We start from the raw sequence: 21,996 nt of genomic DNA, 5'->3' as shown, positions 1-21,996 counted from the left end.
GATCTCCAAACAGAACTAACCATTTTCGGGCAAAAAGGGGGGAGCCAGCTGGCCCCGTACAATCGGCGGAGGGAAGGCAGGGCGGCGGCCAAAAATTAGGCCTCCCGAATTAGAGCGAAAAACGGAATTATTTCTCATTTCAAATTGGTGGAGATTTATTACGCGGGAAACGTAATTACGGAAGATTAGCTTCGGTTGAGGCTTACCAAAAGATACAAAGGGGTTTTTCGGTTATGTATTGCGCAAAACGCAGACGTTTCAAATGGGGGGGGGGGAGACGCCAGACCTTTTTATTCTTACTTCCCAGATACAGATTTAGCCTTCCATATTTTAGATTAAGTCGAGACAATATCTGATCAATGCCAAACGTATCGGATCAAAATCCTCAAAAGCGAAAGATCCCCATTTAGAGCTTTATTACGAGAACGATAATATCGTGTCCGCCACGTATTGACTTCACTTTCAATCCGTACGTAGAAATGATCAAAGTTTACGACGGAAATGCCTCCTTGAAGAGAAGGATGTTTAGGACAATCACAGTCTCGAGGAATGCCACCAGAGAGCAAATCATTGTTAGTCTGAATTTAGGCCCCGCGCTAGAAAGAGCCGATAAATCTAACGCATTTGTCCACTCCGACAGGGTGCGGGATTGAGAGCTTTTCATATTTTTGACGATCCCAAACAGTATTACCTTACGGACGCTTACGGTAAGCCGACGTATAATTTGCACCGGGCCTCTTAACCTTGACTAACCTACGCGCCTGTCGTACGCAGATCCAAACGAAAAAGAGCTCGGAGAGTTCATGCCAGTACAAAGCCTGACCCGAAAAGAAGGGAAAAGGCCAGCGATAGTCATCAGGTTCAGACCGACTGACCCGGACAAAGGCACCATCAAGGTGTTTCCCGGAAAAATGAAGTAAGAGCGATACGTCCGCCACCTCGTAAAATAAACAAAAACTTAAACCGTTCTCGAATCCAATTTGCGTTTAGGATGTCCGACGATTACAAGGTCATTCCCGTGACCAATGACACGGGAGTGGATGAAATTATGGTAGAGGCCCTGAAGCAGTTCGAACTCGACGCTTCCGATCTCAACATTTACAGATTGAGCGAACTGTCATTGGACAAAGGATGTAAGTACCGTCATCTTGTTTGGAGGGCCGGCTTAATAACGACTGAAACTTCGTTGACCATTAGCTGTCCACGAACGGACGATGGACAACCAAGAGTGTCCTTGGGAGATACTGAAGAATATAGCGAGGGTACGATTGCGTTAGTCGAAGAATAGAAGGAGACTTATAAGAAATACGCGAATTTTTCAGGAGTCCATCAGGCAAAAAGAATTGACGCGGTTCTACTTGCAACAAAAGGAGGATACCTACAGTGCCACGGTGGCGTTATTTGTGGGGAATCTTCCGCCTAACTTGTCGCAAAGACAATACGAAAAAATCCTAGTCGATTTGCTCGCGAAACGTAAGAATATCGAATATTACGATCGCGCGTGGCCCTGGCTCTTAACTGTTACTCAGGATTACGTTTCACGCAGCTGCTTACAAGTTCAAACAAATTGGTCCAATCTACTACGAATACGGTTCCCTCATCATAACCTACGACAACGCGGACATCGCCGTCAAAGCGTTCTACATGTTGAGAGAGATGAGCTACGAGGAAAAAAACCTATTGGTGCTTCTTTTGCCTAGTATCATTCCAGAAATGATTCCTGCCGGTATCAGGGTCAGTTTCGGCAACAAGCCCGCGTCATGTTCTAAATTCCCATAGCCAGATAACCTTTGACCCTTTGCCATTACAGCCTCTATTAGTTTTTGTAAACGTAAAAAGTGGCGGATGTCAGGGCCTGGAACTGGTCACTTCTTTTAGGAAACTTCTCAACCCCTACCAGGTTTACGACCTCGACAACGGCGGCCCCCTACCAGGGTAAATTATAGTGCGCCTTTCTCGATAGGGGCTACGGGTTTTGAACGTTTCCTTTTGTCCATTAGACTATACGTTTTTCGACACGTGAATGACTACAAGATCCTGGTGTGCGGAGGCGATGGCACTGTGGGTTGGGCTTTGCAGTGCCTGGACAACGTGGGTCAGGATTCCGAATGCCAATCCCCTCCCTGCGCCATCGTGCCCTTGGGAACCGGAAACGACCTGGCCAGAGTCCTTCGATGGGGTCCCGGCTACACTGGAGGCGAAGATCCCTTAACTCTGCTCAAGGATGTGATCGATGCCGAAGAAATAAGACTGGACAGGTACCTAACGAACGCCTTAAATTTTTTTGACGGTTGTCCTATCAAATAATGGCCTCGATCTTCTTCAGGTGGACTGTCGTTTTCCATTCAGACGACAAACCCCCGGAAGACAAGGCGGCATTCGCCCAGGCGTCGATGGGAATGACCAACAGCTCCGGCTCGACGTCGGAGGACAGCTCTGCCATCTTCGTTATGAACAATTACTTCGGTATTGGTATCGACGCGGACTTATGTCTGGATTTCCATAATGCCAGAGAAGAGAATCCTAACAAATTCAATAGCAGGTAAATGGCCAATGAAAATAGCAACGACTAACGATGTTGAGCCACTTGCAACTTTCCCAACAGGTTGCACAACAAAGGTGTCTACGTCAAAATGGGTCTGAGGAAAATGGTCAGCAAGAAAACGTGGCGGGACCTTCATAAAGAAATTAGGTTAGAAGTCGACGGCAAGGTCATCGACTTACCGCCTGTCGAAGGAATCATCATCCTCAATATACTCAGGTCCCTATATATGTTTAAGATTGGTCTTACACTTTGGTAATATGGTACTAAACTAAGTATTCTTCTTACTAAAGTTGGGGTTCCGGGGCAAATCCGTGGGGTCCCGAGAAGGAAGACACTTTTTCCAAGCCAACACACTATGATGGGATGTTGGAGATAGTCGGGGTTACAGGTGTCGTCCATATGGGTCAAATACAAAGTGGTCTCAGGAGTGCCATCAGGATAGCCCAAGGAGGCCATGTCAGTTAATTTTCTTAATTTCTCTATGGATTAATTAGCAATAAATCGATAAATTAACAAATTATCATAATACACATGTACAGTTAAGAATCAAATTGCACTGCGAGATGCCAGTACAAGTTGATGGAGAGCCTTGGATACAAGGGCCAGGAGAAGTTACCGTATTGCGATCAGCATTAAAAGTAATGTGTACAATTTCTTACAAATTGAAACAGTGTTTCTTAACCGGTGGTATGAATCCCAGAGGTGCTTATGATTTTAGTAAAATAAAGGGGTTGTAGAAAGAAATGAGAAGGTTAAGAACCACTGCATTAAAATATTTGTTTTAAGAGTGTTTTCACAATATTTTTTGAAGAAGTTTTAGGATAGGCCTTAAAACAAATACTTTCCATAAATCTAACCAACACCTCAACTCAGTGACACTGAAAAGTAGAAAAAAAAACCCTCAAACCTACTTAAATTTATAGCTATGGTATTGATAAAAACCCTTGAATGAGTAGCATCAGCTAGGTTGGTGCTAATTAAAAAGATTCGTAAATTATGGAAAGGTATTTTATCAAGTCATACACCTTCTTTCTTTTACTTAGAATTGAAAGAGACCTAAAAACTAGATTGCTAGATTTTCTTTGTAGTTGCTTATAAACGATTCGACTTTGCAGTAACTCCGTTTACCGTTCCAAAGGGTTTTTTGTTCAATTGTTAATAAACTAAAAATTATTTGATAGAAATAACTTTAAAAGGTTCTTGCAGAGGCAAGAATGGTCCTTATAAATACGGTTCTCAGTCCAGTAAAGAAAGCGCGGCTTCTGCTGTTCCTCCATTTCATTGCTTTGCCTAATTTTTAGGTCTCTTTATCCGACCAAAAAAAGTAATGAAATAACATGGGGGACGTTACTGTATTTTTATTTTAACTTTTATCTTGTTTCAATCTTTGATTTTTTACTGTTACACTTAATACAGACAGTGGGTAGCTTTTTTTTGCATGTGTTTCTTAAGAAATTTAATTTAAATTTTGGTTCTTATGCCCATAATGAAAGTTTCATTTAACCAACTTAAAAACAATTGAATTTTAAATAACAATATTTAATCACTATTTTAGTAAAAAAACTAGTTTGGATAAATGAAACTTAGATCAGGATAACGGTGTTAAAATAAAAAAAATAAATGTTTTTCTTTTTATCGTGATTTTTTATTTTGTTTTATTTTTTGGGTATTTGTGTTGTTTCTTCTTCCGTGCAGGCTACAATGCTTAGAAAAAGCAAAATGAAACGGAGGAATACAGAGCCGAGCTTAGCAGGTGGCGCTACCAGCGCCATTAACAGCGAAAAGACAACCGACGAATGAAACTGCGTCAAAAATAAATTTCAAGAAACATTCCCCCAAAAAAAAACTAAACAAACGCCAACCTAAGAAAAAAACTTGCTCATTTTTTTAACTCTTGCTAGCACCTACAGTAAAAAATATGTAATCAAAAACTCATTATCAATTTTTATTTTTAATTCATTTTTATCCAATATTTTAATGAATATCATTTATTAATTTGTTAAATTATAACGCTACTGGTACTGGGAAAAAAATACAGCCAACTAAAGAATTCTGTGCCAAAATTGGCATTGAAAATAGCTTTTGTACCAGAGCGGTATTACTACGTAAATTTTACAACAAAACCATACGTGAAAATTGGTATTAATTACAAGTATATATTAAATAAGCAAAAATTTCCAAAATGGTGCTCTACAACATCCGTAAATTTCATTTGGCACAGTAATGTCTTTGTAGGGAATATCACGGTTGTTCATGAAAGTTGCCTCTGCCAAAAGGAATTGACGGGAAAATGTAGATAATTTATTAATAAAAAGGTGCCTCTGCCAATCCCAATTACTTTTCAATTACTGGAAAAACTATATAACTTTAGCTTAATATGAAATAAGCAAAAAAAATTAATTTTTAATCAAATTGAATTAAATAGGTTTCTAGTCCTTGGAACAAAAATTAATAAAATTTAGCTAGAGTTGAAAAAATGAGTAGAAATTAAAAATTCCTAGTCAAAGCGAGATTTACAATGACCATCGAATTGGTCAGCTTAAATCGGACTCCTACACATTGAAAAAAAGTAGCTCAAAGATATCTATAAATATTTATGCAAAAAATACAAATTTATGTAAAATATAGTGTACCAATTACTTCAGTTTTTTTAAACTTTTATTTCCATACCTCACTTTAAATAATGAAAGTTGGAAGAGTTTACGTTTTTGGGATTCAGTATTTATAAGAAAAATTATTTTCACTGATAAATCAGAAAGATTACGAATTAAACTAAAATGTTAAAAATTATCTGAATAATTTTGAGAAAAGAGTCTTCCTTTATGAACGTGACTAAGACTATTAGCCAAAATTTTAAACACAAAAAAATTAAGCTCAAAATATGATATAAATAGTTCAGTTGACAAATTATAATATTGTACTTGTGGATCACGGATACAGGGGTTCAGGGGCTCGAACCTCAACTATCCAAGCCAATGTTAGGAATTTAACTAGGAATACCTTAATGTATTCAAATTTACAAAATCACAGTACAGTATATATAGTTTAAAAACTAACCTATAAGAAAAATCCCAAAAACCGCAAACCATTTTCAATTTCATTATACATGTAAAACATGCCAAGTAAGCTATAATGTTAGCTAAAAATATTTAAAGGACGCCACAAAAATCGTATTTAAACTTAATTTTATATTGATAAAGTTTTCCTCTATACCAATAGTTTAACCATTTATTTATAATTTAAACTCTCCTACGTCAGTTTTATTGGTTTTTAGTTTAAAAACACCTAAACAAAAAAGAGACGTGATGACGAGTCATTCTGACTTTTAAACCATAGTACAAAATAATTCCAAAGAAAAAGCGGCTATAATTTTGTTTTAATTTCTTTTCAAAACGTAAGAAATACTGTAGTTGTGTCATGTTTTAGCTAAAAAATTAAGATATTAAAATAAATTTAAAATGTGTTATTCGCGAGGTTTGCTTTGGATAATGAAGAATACAATGAAAAAAATTAATGTATAAAAAACGTTTATAGGCCATTTAGCATTGCTTACAGTTAAAAGGGAAAATATATATATATGTATAAAATCTTCGGAATACATACTTAATGTATTTCTAGCACTACTACGGATACTAAAAAATTAACTGTTTAAAAAAATTGCATATTAGAATTAACTAATAATTATATATTGTTAAAACTACTGAAAGGAAAAGAAAATAATCCGTAAAGCCAGTATTTCATAATTGAAAATTTTTGTGAATCTCAAAAAATAATTAAAAAGAAATTAATTACATAACAAGATTAAAATTAAGAATAATAAGAGCTACGCAAGTTTTCGGTTCACAGTGTTAAAAAATATTCGAGGCAGTTTCATTATCATGGCATGTTTAACGAAAAACACAAGGACTTATTTAGGCCTCAAGAATAATATATTAAAAAATAAGCCTGTTGAAACTCTTTAATTTGTTTAAATAAGAAACCCTTTGGAATTTAAGTCATTGAAAATAAATAGGATTTTTTTTCTCTTATTGGAGGAACTATTCTCAATTATATCAATACAAGGAAAAAATTAGGAACGAAGAATAGTTTTTAATTCAATGAAAGCAAACCAATCAGAAGTATATAATAAACCCCTTTTGCGCGAAAGTACTTCTATTCATGTAGTTAATTTAAATTTGGACCAAAGGGAAGAGTGGATCATAGGTTATGTCCTGTGACGTCACACTGCCATTACTCTAGTACTGTAATTTTGCATTTCACTGGGTAAATCGAATTGTTTTTGTTTTTTTTTGACATTACATATGAGGGCCCATATTTTAACCTATCGCTAAAAATATTCTGGATCTGCTTTCATAAGCCTCTTTTGAAATCATTTGCTCCGATGAAGACAGTGTTAGACAATTGAATAGACTTACATCATCCATATATACAGTGGCACAAACAAGACGGTTTTCCGAGTTCACCTTTTGGCCTAAGTCTTGCAGCTTTTACTGTACTTAAATTTCACCACAAATATAAATTTCATTATTATAATTTTAACATAGCAGGACCACCTGGAATTTTTACTCTTCATATATTCTGGCAACACTACTGCATTTCAGTTTGAGGTCTTCTAATCACTGATAAACTTAAATGACTGTTCATCAAGTAGAACTGAATTCTATTGCTGATACAGCCTAGTAAGATTCAATAGGGCCCAGTCAAACTTGGGTTAAAGTTCACCAGTGGTTAGAAGTTTTGTGGTCGTTTTGAACTCCTAATTATCAGTGCTGGTCACACAAAGTTGGTAATTTGGTGAAATTGGGACTTGTCTAGCTAGGGGTGCCATTCCCCACTCAACCATAGTATCTTTCCCATACAGTTCTGGCTTTCACTATTCCCGTTATGTCTTTTAAGCCCACCTTCGTTTCTAAATTTCACTCAAAATAGAAGGTTGCTAACATAAATATTTTTTTTTCATGAACCAGAGTTACTATCCATTAGACGACGTTAAAAAGAGGGTAGTGTTGTTTTGATCCCAAACGGCCCTCCCTGACTAGACAAGTCCCTATTTCCTCTAAACTACCACCTCTGAGCGACCAGCGAACGCAGGATTCTGGATGGCAATGTTTTACTTAAGAAAATCCAGAATTCCATATTATACTCTTAGAGTCTGCCATGATGGCAACGTTACATAGAAGAGATGAATTTACATCATCAATAATAACTCAAAATTTAAGCATAGTTACCCAATCCTTTGTTAAAGCTATTAGGAGCTCTCCTATGCTGAAATGTGGGGCTCTTGAAAAAAAAAAGTGAAATAGTCTTTTACCCCCTTTTACATTACAAATTTCAGCCTATGAGAGCTCTTATTCTCCAGATTACTAAACCTAATTAACTGGAGACTCCAGTTAATTAGTTCCAGCAGCATCCTGTTGTCAATCCTCTCATCCAAGGTAAAAATGGCGATTAAAATCAATTAATCATTTAATATTAATTTAGGCAACAATGCTAAAGAAAAGTAAAAGCAAGATCAAGAGACGCAACACTGAACCCAGTATGGTGGTTTCTGGCATTGAAGTTGGTAATCCTCTACCTTCTACCTCTGGTTACACGAGTCATACAATATCGGGACCTTTTTAAAAATGCCATTCTATGAAAGAACATGTAACATATAAACTTCACACCATAGACATTACGTCGTTTTTTTTCTGAAACAAAGAGACAACAATTATGCTGTAGAATATCCATTGGCGCAAAGGAAAGTGTTAACATTAATTAAGCTTACCCAAAAATGTCTGAAACCCCAAAGTTCGTGTTTGGAAAAAACTCACAATAATTATATAAAAAACTACTTTCAAATAATGATAAACTGAGACTTGTAAAATATTTATAAATTGAAATTTAATTTTGTTGTCTATTTAAAAAGCAATATAATTATGGCCCAGATCCCCCATTGCAAATTTCCTAAATACTGGTAAGTATAAAAATAGTTAACCTAATTAAAAGAAAACATAACTATCAAAGCCCCTGAACAAATTATAGAATTACAAAAATTTCATTTATTTTCCCTTACAATTCAGCCAAATAATGAAACTATTTAAAACTAATTCATTTTTTAGTTATTTCATTCTAATAATAAGTTAAATTATTTTAAATTGGTTTTAAATATAAAATTATGAATGGGAGTTCTCAATGAAAAAATTAACTCTACAAATATTCATAAAATGCTCAGGAGTTATGTAAATGAACAGTGCTTCCTAAAGAACATGATCACAAAAAATCCTTCCCTAACTAAATTTGAAAAAATTACGAAACTGAAAATGAACATAAACTGATGAATATCATCATTCTACAAATATACTCTGCTATGCTATTAAAAGAATAAAAATTTCAAAATTTATATATTCTAAGGGTTGTAATATTTGAGAAAGAAAAAAATCAGGCCAAAGAATTTTCAAATAAAAAATGCAATCCCACGAATACCAGTACCATCCACATAATTAAATTTTAAAATTAAATTTTAATTTTACTAAATTTGGATTAAGAAAAAAATATTTAGAAATGATGCAAGTAAACTTTACCAAATGATACTTACATAGGCTTCTATATAATATCACGCAAAATAATATATATAAAGTTTTTCTTAAAAAAGTTTAAGTACATGTATGTACTGTGTACATCGCATAATAATTATTCTTTTTCTAGAGCTACAAGGTTATTGAAAAACATAGTTGAAAAAAATTAAGAAAATTTTGAATAGAGACAATGAAAACAAAATTTTCTCGCGAATTGATGTCATCGAAAATTATTGGAAACTATTTCAAATTATTTCGGTGCTGAAAGTCAATAGTAAAAAATTAAAATGTTATATCATGTTGCCATTACTACGATAAAATGTTGATAAAAAAAGTAGGATTTTTAATTTCCCCCCTTTGACAAAATGTAGGTAAAGAAATGTCTTTCTTTGTAAATAATTCAAACGTGTTGCCATAATTTCAATTGGGTTAAAAATGGTTCAATAAAATATAGAAAAGGGAAGTTATTGTAAATATATAATATATATAAATATATATATATATATATATATATATATATATATATAGGGAAACTATAGGTTTATAAAACTCTAATGTTCTAAAAAAATGCCACTGCAATTTTTTCCGTTTCTTTTTAAAAAAAATTATATCAATTTCCTCAGTGGAACAGTGTGTTTAAAAAATCTCAGAATAGTCAATGTAACTAACATACTGAAGCCAGGCAAAACATTTTTTGAGAAAAAAGTCAAATTGTTTTGACTAAACAAAGCATGGTTCTTCTTCCTATATTATATAAAGCGACAAAAATGTTGAACTTTTAGCGTTACTGAAAAATATATATTTAAAAAAATTGGGGTAGACAAATATTACAAAAAAAGTGTGTTTGGTGCTTGAAAAATATGCCATAATTTTTCTTCCCCAGAAATAGCTTTAAAAAGTTCTTGCACATTATATTAAAATAAAAATTAGAACTGTACAACTTTCTTTCATTTAAATTTTTCATAAATGAAAAATTTAACTACCATTGTTAGATGTGATTTGTCTGTTGTTATATATTACTTAATTTCGTTGGTTATTAAAATTATTAATAAGAGACTAATAAGTGAATAAAGATATAATTGAACTCGCAATGTTTTAAGAAAAAATATATATATATCGGGGTGGTGTCCCTGCAAATGTTTCTTTTGAAAAACATCATTCCAATAAAATAATTTCTAATCAATTTATTTAAAAACCGTGTATTTACAACAAATAAAATTTCCAGGGACACACAGAAAATAACCTGATCCAAGATATGATTGTATTTCATGTATACATTAGATAATATTAAAAACCACTCTGTAATAATAGGTGTATTTATTAAGGGGGAAAAAAACAAGCACTTCAGTACATGAAAAATCTTTTATTTCACAACCTCTTTTGTATTCTGGAATGGCTTTTCTATTTCACAGTTTAATACTCTCAACTAGAGCAAAATCTAAAAGAAACAATAGCTGCAACAGGCAATAGTTAAACTTTCATTTTATAAAAATTACTTTTATTTACAATAATAATACCTTAACAGCCTAAAATTGATATTGCACCAACTAAGTATTGAAATATCCCAATAAAAATAAAACTATACACATATATCACTGATATTATGACCATCTATTACAAAATAATTTAATACTGTGAGTGACTCTCAACCATTCGTTATTTTGCCCATTAAAAAATACTAGCAGTAATGATATTAAAAACTTAGTAATCATATTAAATTGCCGTAGTTTAATGCAATGGTTTTTACTCCATTTAGTCATATAACATTAACAAAATTACTTAGGAAAATTATTCTACTCTTGGTATTTCAAACAATTTAACACCACAAAAATGATAAAAATGTCTAGTATTTCAAAACTCAAAAAATAACTTAAAATTCTAAAACAATAAAATTAAACGGAAGACAAGAAAAACCTTCTACAAAACATTAACCACTATCCAACTTTTGTAACAAAGACTTAAAGGGGGCAATTAAATTCTATACACACTGGACAAAAAGTAGGTCAAAATCCCAACGAAGGAAGAAAATCAATAAATTTTTAATTTGAATAAGAATAAATTAACTAGGCCTGCAAAATACGAAAATTTTTTTCCATATAGAAACAAAAGGTGGATATTTTACAATCAATCGATCGATGGCTTTAAAATTATTTTTGCGTGTGAAAAGACTTCTTAACATTATTTAAAAAAAAACAGGTAAATAAGGTTGTTTGCCGAAGACAAGTTATGGATGTCACACTCTAAGTTATTTTAAATTCAAGTGTAAGTATTTATTAAATTTGTAAAATTTCTTGAAGTTCCAGTAAGAATATCAGTAATAAACACTCCAGCTGATGTAAAAGGTGACCCAACGTTCCAGGGAGAAAATTTTGATTTTCCCATATTTTTTTCATACAGCAAAATTGTTTCTTTGTCATTTATCAAGTTATGGAGCCAGACTAACCGCGTATCATAATTGCATAAATAACGCAGGAACTCAATGGTACAAGCAGCTATATTAGGTGACAAAAACGATGATCCCTGTCCAGTTTTGTTTCCATAGGACAGCTCTGACGTATTTATCACGTGACCAGTCAGTTGTACATAGAAGAAAGCTGGTTCACTATATCCATCGTACAATTTAAAAAAAATCAACACCTCTTTTGAGGGTAGATTATACACATCACTCATCAGTATTAGGTCATCAGGTCTAACATCCGATAACACTGTCTTAACATACTTCCAAAGCTCATATTGAGCTAAAGCAATATTTCTTGACTGCGAATTTGGTTCATAAGGTAGCGGAATATAAATAATTTTGGCAGCAGCAAATGATAGGTCGTATTTTTCTACAAGATTTGGAAAGAGATATTCTGAGCTTTTTTCAGTATCTACGTACCGTCCTATTAGGAACACATCGACAATATCATGGTAAGTCTTTAATGTATGTCTAAGTAGCTTGTAATCTCCATCAAACCAAATAGAATGTACTATTCTTCTTGGCTGTTCTCTTCTTTGAACTCTAATGCCTTTGGCCGTGCCATTGAGCAAAAATCCTGAATCCCAAATTGCATAGGGAATACCACAATCCGTACCACTCCAGCCATTTAAACAGGAACATTTCTTACTGTCAGAATTCCCATTTTGACTATCAACTCCAGTTGCAAGGCAGGAAATGTCTTCATCAATCTCAATATAATATTTAATCATATCCTTTGGTTGGGTAAGTGGCAAGTGAAAGATGCCATTGCCTATCGGGGTTATTCTCCATTTGCCACTCGCATCTGTGGCAACTAGACTACTTTCGATACTGCCATCAGCTTTTCTATAGTTGAAATTATACAAGAACCAAATGCAGAGAATTTGCAAAATTGCCAATAAGAAAAGGATCTTCTTGAAGCCAAATCTCTTGCAGACTGAATACTTTGGGCTTAGGACCTTCATATGGAAGGAGTATTTTAAGGAAATTACAATTAATTAATTCTTTTTTGGCCTAACAAAATCCCCCAGATTCTAGCAGTACCAATACGTAACTCATTGAACTCACTCAACAATGACAGGAGATTCCCTGGGAATCCAAAGCTCAAATAAGATATTTGGGATATTTTGAATACAAAGCAAAGATACCAGAAATTTATTTTGGATAAACTAAAAATGAAGTAGGATATTTTAACCAAACCAATGACAACTTTCAACCCAGCCAAAAAAAACAACAAATAACAAAATGGTGAAAAGCTGTTTGCCTACAAGACCATAACATAACCACCTGTTCTCTTGGGAGAGCAACTAATATACTTGTACAAGCGTACTTTTATGCGGTATACAAAATAGGATAATAAATGTTAGACCAAGATCAAATTAAAAAAATTTATCATATCAGCAACCAGGAATTAATTAAAATAATAAAGTCATTTAGTACAAAATGTATACTAGCGTGAACACTTTCGGAACAAGACAATGCAATATAGTTGCAATTACAAATAAGCGGTAATTTCATATGTAAATGTGGTTTAATTAATGGTGTCACGCATACAATGAGAGTTGAAACTAATGCTAATGCTAGCCAATGGATAATGCTCAAAAGCAATCAAACAAACCAAAATCTCATACAAAATTTCGATAAAAATCTACAAATCCAAAATACTAAAATTTTCGCCTCAGATTTAATTGGGATTTTCTAAAAATTCAAAATCCCGCCTGTTAAAAAAGGCAAACACCCAACCCCTCTAAAGCAGGTTGATCTTGAATGAAACCAATTGTACTTAACATCCTAATTCAACCTAAATCACACACACTAGAGTTAATTGACTGTCTACTCTAGGCATATTTATGAAACCTTGAATTAAAACCAAAAATATACCTGCGATTGATAATTTGGCACGGGTAATTCACAGTTGTGAGAGATTAAATAATTTCTTTCACTGCTTGTCATATCATCCATAATGCACTCAGTGAGCCTGGAAGAAATTAAGAATTGTATGGAAAATATAAGAAAATTAAGTCTATAGGCTGAATCCATGTTACTGTCTTGGCACTTCTCCTTATACAGAGGTGATACACATATGGTAAATTTTGCAGGTGTAGTAGGTGTCCAATTTTAGTTGAGACAAAATGAGCGTCGTAGTCTCTTGGTGGAGTTGAATCTTTAAAAGATATTACTGACCTTATACAAAAAGTAATATTGTGTGTGGGAACAGTTAATTTTCTTTGCTACATACTGCTTGTTAACTAGTAAGAAGATTTTCTAAAGCTTTTTATGTAGTAACAAAACCTCGCATAACACATTTAGTGGTGACGCCTATTACCAAGTGGTGATGGCTCTGCTAGCAGCACCCGGATCTCAGAAGCTATACAATGATTGCATTACTGCATCACAACCTCATAATAATAATCCTTGATCAACACTAGAGTTAGGATTTGTTGCTATTGGCATCATTATGGGTGACATATTAGTTAGAGACAGAGACATGGAGAAATGAACCTAGAAAAACTGGGTACAGACCCACAAGGAATTCTAAAAGATTGGTAAAAGATTTTCCAAGGAAAAACATAAGAAATAAACTGTTTCCACACCTCCGAATTAGGTATACTATGATTAGAGTTCAGGAATATAATATTTCCAAATTGATCTCCAACAAGAAACTCTGGATAACCCTTTTCATTTATTCTAGTGCACCTGTAAAATTTCTTACCTATGAATAAGGAGATATATTGGGGCTAGACCACAGCTCATCATTCCACCCTGTATATTGAGAATTTAACCTATACGATGCATTCGTTAAAAATTGTAAGGAAAGAAAAAGTCTCTGAAAAATAGTTTAAAAAACCAATAACGTGAATAAGGACATAAAAAAAACTAACTTGAAGTTCAGAGGCTTACGAAGATTATTTGCTTGAAATTTTTCTTTAACATTGATAGTAAAATTTTGTAAGTAATCATTTTTTAACCGATAATACTTTCATTCTCATAATTTTTCTAAAACTATGAAACCCTTAAAACTGCTTTGAAAACGACTCCTTGTTTTCACGTCACGCACCATAGCCGTCAGGCCATTTTTTTTTTTTGACATCCACACATCGGTGTCGACCCAAGGCCTTAGACACCAGCACACAATAACTGATTAATCAGGGCGAGATATGGGTACGACTAAAACAAGGAAAACGAGGAAAGCGCGGATAACGAGGAAAACGAGGCAAATGAAGGAAAGCTACCAAATAGTAGTATGACGGCTTTGTCACACTGCGCACAGCAAGTAAACCGCCGTAACCGCGGAAAATAATCAACGAGGAATTTTTGCCGTGCGATAACAATAGACGGAAAAATTAAATTACGATAATTTTCGTGTAATATATATATATATATATATATATATATATATGAAAATTTTACGTTCTCGTATCTACAATAATTTAAATATAAAATCAGAAATTTGTAATTATAACATTTGGTTGCTAAATCGAGGAATATGTTAAAACGAGGATTTTTGCAAGCGAGTAAAACGAGGATTTTTTTAAATCATATACAATCGCCGTCACGTCGTGCGATAGATGCCGCTAGTTGTCCGGCGGCTGAATATTTCATTCGAAGTGTGTTCCTTCAAATGGACAAACCACGGAAAAATTAAATTACGATAATTTTCGTGTAATATATATATATATATATATATATATATATATATATATATATATATATATATGAAAATTTTACGTTCTCGTATCTACAATAATTTAAATATAAAATCAGAAATTTGTAATTATAACATTTGGTTGCTAAATCGAGGAATATGTTAAAACGAGGATTTTTGCAAGCGAGTAAAACGAGGATTTTTTTAAATCATACACAATCGCCGTCACGTCGTGCGATAGATGCCGCTAGTTGTCCGGCGGCTGAATATTTCATTCGAAGTGTGTTCCTTCAAATGGACAAACCACGGAAAAATTAAATTACGATAATTTTCGTGTAATTAAGGGTGTTTATGAAGCAGCTAAATGCTAATATTACGATACTTTAAATATAAAATCTGAAATTCGTAATTATAACATTTGGTTTCGAAATCGTGGAAAATATTAAAACTAGGAAAAATTAAATTATTCAAATTTAAGAGTAATTAAAGCTATTTATTAACCATTTAAATGTTAATTCTTTCTTTAAAATAAGCAACGCTTGATGAATTTGTTTTATGTAGCTCCTTCGCGACGAATTACGCAGAAGCTCAGCTCAGTTTATACTTAAAAACCAAATTGCTTGTCGAATTTACCCTTATGTCGAGTGATTTTCGTAGTGAAACGACACCCGTGACATATAGGCAACATCAAAATAAGTAGGATAATGTTTAATTTACTTTATATAAAGGTCTATTGACTTTATAACAATAAATAAAAATAAATTTTGTTTCGTTTGGTTAAGAAACCCCGTAGCTTGTCAACAGTGGAAATTTAACCCTGAAATTTGAAACCCGAAAGAGAAATATACTTTAGTGAAACGAAAGTTGCAAGCAAGAGCTAATCAAAGGAAGAAAACGGTGAACACCGCCCGTGCAGTATACGTCATACATTTGACCAGGGATAACTTAACACGAAAGTGATAATCAACGGCGGAAAAGGGAACGAAAGTAACGTTCGGTTGACGTATTATCGACTGCCAAGACTACGGAGAAGGAACAATCAGCGCTCGGAAGTTAGGTCGTTTCTATGGCTTAGAATTTTATTATAGAGAAAACTATAACCTTTAAAATACAGCGTGTTTCGCCGGGTGTTTTTTAAATAGAAACTCTTATAGGTACCTCAAAAGCGCTTAAATAGTTATTATGAAAAATGTAATGATTTAGAAAATTTAAACACCCTGTGTGCCATCCAACTAGTCTCCAAAAACCATTTTCAAGATAAGGAAAACCGAAGGCGATATGAGATCGAAGTTCAGGAAGTAATTATTTGGTGAAAAGAGGTGCGTTGTAGCCCAGTTCACACCAATTTGATGATAGAAAACTTTACCCTATACTCAACTCATCACTGGTTTTTAGCAGAATTTGTAAGCGAAAAACCTCCAACCATGTCTTTCAAGAAGGAATGGACAAAATTGTATTAGATACATTTTCTCTCGCGTCGAAAAGCCAGTTCACATTTAGCTTTTTGTATCTCCAAATTCTCTTTACTCTCTTCCAAATTCCAAATCCCACCAGTTGGCGTCCATTGGGAGAGATTATTCATTTGTTCACTCAAACCTGGTCCGCGATTTCGTTCTTCAATTCTCTTTGAGTTTTGAAATAAGTAGGGTGTATTTGGATTTTGTTTTCCTAAAAATGTCAAAATCGCGAAAAGAGGCTAGCAGCTCGCGGTTTGAGCCCTACGCACAGCGAAATAAACATGGTAATTCTTTTCAATTTTATTTATATAACGTAGATGTTGAATAGGGTATTCAATTTTTATTGCTTATAATTAAACTGAACTACTCCTATAATACTTTTGTAAATCATTACACGAAACTAAAAGTTATTGGAAATTTTACAGACATTCGTAAAATATATATAGATAAATAACAATAATTTTATTTAATAAAATTATATAACGAGTTTAAAATTGTGGGTGTTTAGAGAATAGGGGCACTCCGTACCTTTAGCCTTAGTTGCCATTTTTGACATAATTGTTTTATCTATAAATAGGAGTCACGTACACTGCCATTACTCTATAGAAAATTATATTAATAAAACCAAGGTTGTTCCACTATAAGGTTGGATTACCACCAAATACCCGCTTTTAATTAATTAATTAATTAATTAATAGCGGGTATTTGGTATAAAAATATACCATGAAATGTTAAATTCCTAGCTAAATCGCCCAAAATACTTCACAAAGACAATATAGCTCTAAAATCGTGGAACGTCCGTTAGCACCTTGAAATTTTTAACTCACCCCCCCCCCTCCCCCCTCCCCCTGAAATGAAACCCTGGATACACCATCGTTGCAGGTTTGCCAGAGTAGTGGGATTACTTATCTGAACTTCCCTAGTTCGAGTTAAATCTGGCCAGACTCTCGTCTTTTTAAGATTTTATGCTTAAAACGGCTAGAGTACCCACAGCGGAATTTATACAAATTCAATTTATTTCCATTTTAATTATAGTTTTTAACCACGCAAAGAAATTGCAATATGGCATTTATATTTTTAAGGTCTTTGTTAGTAGCAAAATGATTTTCTTAGCTAGTTAGTATTTAGTTGAATCATAGGTTTATAATAAAATAAATAAAATCTGCGATTTAACTATTTAGCCGATATATTAAGATCAATAAATTTTTAATAAGAAATTTTTTTTTAGAATCCTACAAAAGAGCCAGGATTGACCCTAAATATGTTTCAGGTATTTTTTGAAATAAAAATTATTGATTGAGAAATGCAAAGAGTCGCGTAAGAACGTTTTTTATTCCTTTAAGATACCGAAGCTTTTGGCGCACTTTACGCTCAAATTTGGTGCCCTCAGGGTCGTATTTAGGCATGTGGGCCCCCGTCTTCGAAAAAAAATGTTTGTTCGAGTTTATTCGTAAAATTTGTCGCAGATTAAAAACAGCCATACAGCAACAAAGAGCAAAATATACGATATCAAAATTTAACATAGAACTCTATGGGGAGACTATATAGAGTAGGGGCATAGAATTGAAAAACATACGTATAGCCAGATAGCGTATAAGAATAATAGACGTGTTCAATTAATGGGAAATATGTAAAATGGATACCCTTTATTAGGCGTATCATATATCCCACACATTGGCGTTAATAGAGTCAAAAATTAAGGTGATAATTTTTTAGGGGCCCCAATTTCTACTTTGCACAAGTCCCCCAATAGTTTGTACCCCTGTACTACCCCGTTCCTACGCCTCTGAATTAAAAGCACGTGTCTTGAATGACAAAAAAAACATGCATTGTATTTGTAGCTTTATTTTCTCAACTGCGAAAGGAGGCCTACGAGATAGATTAAGACTAAGATTTAGATAATAATTAGCTTAGATTTTATACGCCGCACGAAACCGCCCGAGAAACACTGGCGCTGTCTCGTGGTTTATAAAGACAGGTTCAATGAGGTAGAATAAATAGAGATCCAAGTCCGCCTTCCAGGACCTACCGCTTCGCGGGACACTATTTGTTAAGTTCGAGAGTTAAGGCTAGTAAATGAACTTAATCAAATCGTGTGGGCGCCATCTATCGTGTTATTGGAAAACTACACCTTAATATATAATTATTTTTTTCTATTAGGCTCTTTCCATGAGCGCACCCAGAGCGACCTTTCGGTGTCTCGGCATCTGAACGGTCATGAAAATTACGCGACGCGATATCGCCGCCTGTTTCCATTGTCGAATCGAACCCCCACTGATGAGTAAATCGCTCCATTTGTAGTGCTACTAGCTTTGAAGCATTTATCCTAATATCTTCTTTCTAGCCCAATGCGGTGGATTAAGTCAAACTCGACTTTCACCCAAACTAATTTGACTTACGCTTACGCCACAAATTTATACGTTCATATAAATGTAAATTTGACGGTGAAATTAGTGAAGCAGTTTGGATATATAATTCAGATTGTACCTGATCATGTGAGAAAAAGATAACGGATTGATATGTTCAGATAGAAATTAGAAGCACTAGATTTTCCAGTTGTTTTTCAATTCGGAAATTGACTAAGAGGCACTCCGTGTATAGAACGAATAAGGAGAGAAACACCCAAAATGTAGTGAGAACGATGCGATGACCGTTTCCAAGAAACAAAAAGGAGCGATATTTTCTCCCCGGAACACCTCTTTTGTCGTGCCAAGAAGGTCGACCACTTTTATCGCACTAACGCGTTTCCATGACCGTTCAGATGCCGAGACACCGAAAGGTCGCTCTGGGTGCGCTCATGGAAAGAGCCTCAATGTTCCGTAACGAAATTTTGTTAACGCACCCCAAAAAACATACAGAATCGAAGAAATCAAAACTACCCGAAAATGTTTCCCCTAGGGAGCCTTTTGAGCACAAATTGACTGGACTAAAATAAAATATTAGGCAAATAATATAAAACTTATCAATAATATTTTTTACTGGGTGTATCAATAAAATATTAGGCAAATAATACCTAGCGTCAATGGTGTATTTTTCTCGACGGACATTGCCCTAGCGTTGCGCGCGCCCTCTTTTATTTAAAAACATTTCAAGATCCTGATTAAAACAACAATACAGCTGTTAACTAAAGGTACACTTCTTTTAATAGGATCCTCTGAAACATCGATCGTGCCTAAATATATTCCAGGTAATTGGTTTTTAATATTTAAATAAGAAAATCTATTAGTTCCCAAACGTTATAAAATTAGGCTAGGCCTTTCTATAAATAATGTCTTTATTTATATCTTTACAAGTGTATTGCCCTTTTGTCGGGAGGAGTTTCGAATCTCATATCGAGCGTTTTTATTACGCTCGCTAGTGGAAACCAAGCTGTAGAATATTTCAACGTCTTACATGTACGTGCATTTGATACGAGGGGCTAACCACTTCAGAAAATTCTGTACACCGAGTACAGCCTTTGGTAGTACAGAGTATGCGTACTTTTTTACTACAGTTAAAGCTACAGGCTTGTACAGCGATCACGTGTAGTGATGAGCCCTTCGACTTGATATAATATATACTTTAATGAGCCTACAATTAAATTAGCAAAATTCACGTAACTTAATTTACGTGGTTTTTAGTTTAAAATAATTTGATATATTCCTTGTGCTATTGAAAATGTTACCATGGAAACAAATCTCGCAATTGCGACATACCAGTTTACTGTTAAAGTTAAAAACTCACGAGGAATTCTGCTCTATAAAGTTGGTGACGTGCTTTAAGTCACGCATTGAAAGTAAACTAATTTACGTCATATACCATGAAAAAAGTTTTGAAGAAAGTACCTTTACTTATGAGTGATAATGTTACATATGGTGATGTTTAACGTCGTACTAAAATTGTTTTCAGTAAAATGGTTAAATCACCATTTCATTGGCGATAATAATTTGATGGAAGTAGCCGGTCTGTACGAAAACTTCAAAATTCCTGGTAAGATACCTGAAACGTTTATAAAATATCTCTTAGTTTTTCAATTCGGTTTGTTAGTACTGATAAGCCACAAAAGGGGTGAAACCAGTCTAACTACTGTTGAAAATGCCAACATATTTCTTAATTTTTATATCCTTCATTGACTCGACTGCCTTTTTGGTTCAAGTTCCGTTTATTTAATTTATTCTCGAAGACCTATCGGTCCGAGATTCAGATTTTATTTATTTTTCAACTTTTACGTCTTGTATGGGTTAACCTCCCCCCCCCCCCTGTAATGTACTCCTTAAAATTAAAAAAAATACAACGATTAGGTACCAGTACACTATATGAAATATTAATAACGTTAAAACCAAGTTACATGTTACGGCAGCCGTTTTCAAACTCAACAAAAAGTCATTAATCCTTGTAACGCTTTTGCTTAACATCTTATTATAAACTAGTATGGTATTGTCGTTACATCTTTTATTTTTTTTGCGTTTTTAATATAATCATTAGTAACATAAGTATGACACTGATCGATTTCTGTTAATGATAGTTTGTCGTAGAGCGGTTGCGTAATCGGAAGTTTCCGAACAGAAAACACGCCCTTACTTATTCTCTTCGTCGGCAAAATAACTGGGATAGTTTGATGGTTATCACTATGAGGGAAAATACGTTTTGTTTCAAATTCGAAAACCGCTACCTTGTGAAATTTAGAGTTGTTTATAATATTTATTTTTATCTTTACTTTCTCAAAATAGGCGTTATTTACACGTTTGAAAACATTTCCCACCGTGGTTGCTCCGTCAAAAAGAATAGTGCCGGTATTTTCTGGGCATTAATTGTTACCTGGCAGTTTCAATTGATTAAGATCAATTCGAGGTACAATTGTACTATTTGGTAGCCGCCACAATTTTGTCATTTATTTTAATTTTTGCTAAACAGTCACCGGATAATAGAATTTTATTGAAAATAAACCCCCGCTTTTCGAGAATATGTGATAATTTACGATATATTTCCAATTTCAAAAATTCCATTACATTCGCCAATTTAAGAAGAATATACAGTGATATTTGGTGGTATTAATACATTTTGACCTAACGTAGGGTACACAACGGTAGTAGTAATAGGTTTAGACTAACCACAGAGTTTTCGTGGCAGATACTACAAAATTTGCCCCTTTTTCAAATATTGCTGTTTAAATAAAGTGCCTGCCAGCAAAATAACCCCTTTTCCAAAATAATTCGGTTTAAAATTAGATCCTGCCACTAAAAATTACCCCTTTTCCAAAATAATGCTGTTTAAAATTAGATCCTGCCACTAAAAATTACCCCTTTTCCAAAATAATTTTAAATAGCATTATTTTCGAAAAGTTAAATTTTCAG

General features: G+C 33.9%; 2 protein-coding genes across 12 annotated transcripts in view; one reads left to right on the top strand and one right to left on the bottom strand.

Annotated features, from left to right (window-relative positions):
• LOC149940880 (diacylglycerol kinase theta) overlaps positions 1 to 8,626 on the top strand; it is a 31,580-nt gene extending 22,954 nt beyond the window's left edge. Inside the window, exons 8-21 of one of the 2 annotated variants that reach the window (XM_090178034.1) lie at positions 478 to 572; positions 641 to 707; positions 775 to 916; positions 991 to 1,133; positions 1,198 to 1,262; positions 1,323 to 1,473; positions 1,547 to 1,734; positions 1,811 to 1,935; positions 2,001 to 2,258; positions 2,327 to 2,542; positions 2,606 to 2,761; positions 2,836 to 3,001; positions 3,085 to 3,183; positions 8,027 to 8,626. In XM_090178034.1, the coding sequence (XP_090034160.1) occupies positions 478 to 572; positions 641 to 707; positions 775 to 916; positions 991 to 1,133; positions 1,198 to 1,262; positions 1,323 to 1,473; positions 1,547 to 1,734; positions 1,811 to 1,935; positions 2,001 to 2,258; positions 2,327 to 2,542; positions 2,606 to 2,761; positions 2,836 to 3,001; positions 3,085 to 3,183; positions 8,027 to 8,167 (2,012 nt within the window). In that variant the 3' untranslated portion in view covers positions 8,168 to 8,626. Of the gene's footprint in view, positions 1 to 477; positions 573 to 640; positions 708 to 774; positions 917 to 990; positions 1,134 to 1,197; positions 1,263 to 1,322; positions 1,474 to 1,546; positions 1,735 to 1,810; positions 1,936 to 2,000; positions 2,259 to 2,326; positions 2,543 to 2,605; positions 2,762 to 2,835; positions 3,002 to 3,084; positions 3,184 to 4,240; positions 6,550 to 8,026 lie in introns of those variants that run through there. The other variant, XM_090178036.1, reaches the window with a different exon arrangement.
• Positions 8,627 to 10,364: 1,738 nt separating this feature from the next.
• Positions 10,365 to 14,668, bottom strand: LOC149940879 (beta-1,4-mannosyl-glycoprotein 4-beta-N-acetylglucosaminyltransferase-like). Of its 10 annotated transcripts, XM_090178040.1 has the most exons (5): positions 14,443 to 14,455; positions 14,274 to 14,343; positions 13,606 to 13,724; positions 13,442 to 13,538; positions 10,366 to 12,519 (listed from the first exon to the last, which is right to left on the bottom strand). In XM_090178040.1, exons 4-5 carry the CDS (start codon positions 13,520 to 13,522, stop codon positions 11,359 to 11,361), a joined length of 1,242 nt encoding a protein of 413 aa, XP_090034166.1. In that variant the 5' UTR covers positions 13,523 to 13,538; positions 13,606 to 13,724; positions 14,274 to 14,343; positions 14,443 to 14,455; the 3' UTR covers positions 10,366 to 11,358. The 10 variants fall into 10 exon arrangements, with proteins under 10 accessions (XP_090034164.1, XP_090034165.1, XP_090034169.1 ...); XM_090178038.1 differs by lacking the exons at positions 13,606 to 13,724; positions 14,443 to 14,455 and adding an exon at positions 14,462 to 14,668 and having other exon boundaries at positions 10,365 to 12,519; positions 14,274 to 14,387; XM_090178039.1 differs by lacking the exons at positions 13,606 to 13,724; positions 14,443 to 14,455 and adding an exon at positions 14,462 to 14,668 and having other exon boundaries at positions 10,365 to 12,519.
• Positions 14,669 to 21,996: the final 7,328 nt, after the last annotated feature.

The sequence above is a fragment of the Leiobunum rupestre genome, chromosome 6 (assembly GCF_980474605.1).
Source record: "Leiobunum rupestre chromosome 6, qqLeiRupe1.1.hap1, whole genome shotgun sequence".
Lineage (NCBI taxonomy): Eukaryota > Metazoa > Arthropoda > Arachnida > Opiliones > Sclerosomatidae > Leiobunum > Leiobunum rupestre.
The sequence above is the reverse complement of the archived record's forward strand: the minus strand, read 5'-3'. Positions and strand labels throughout refer to the sequence as shown.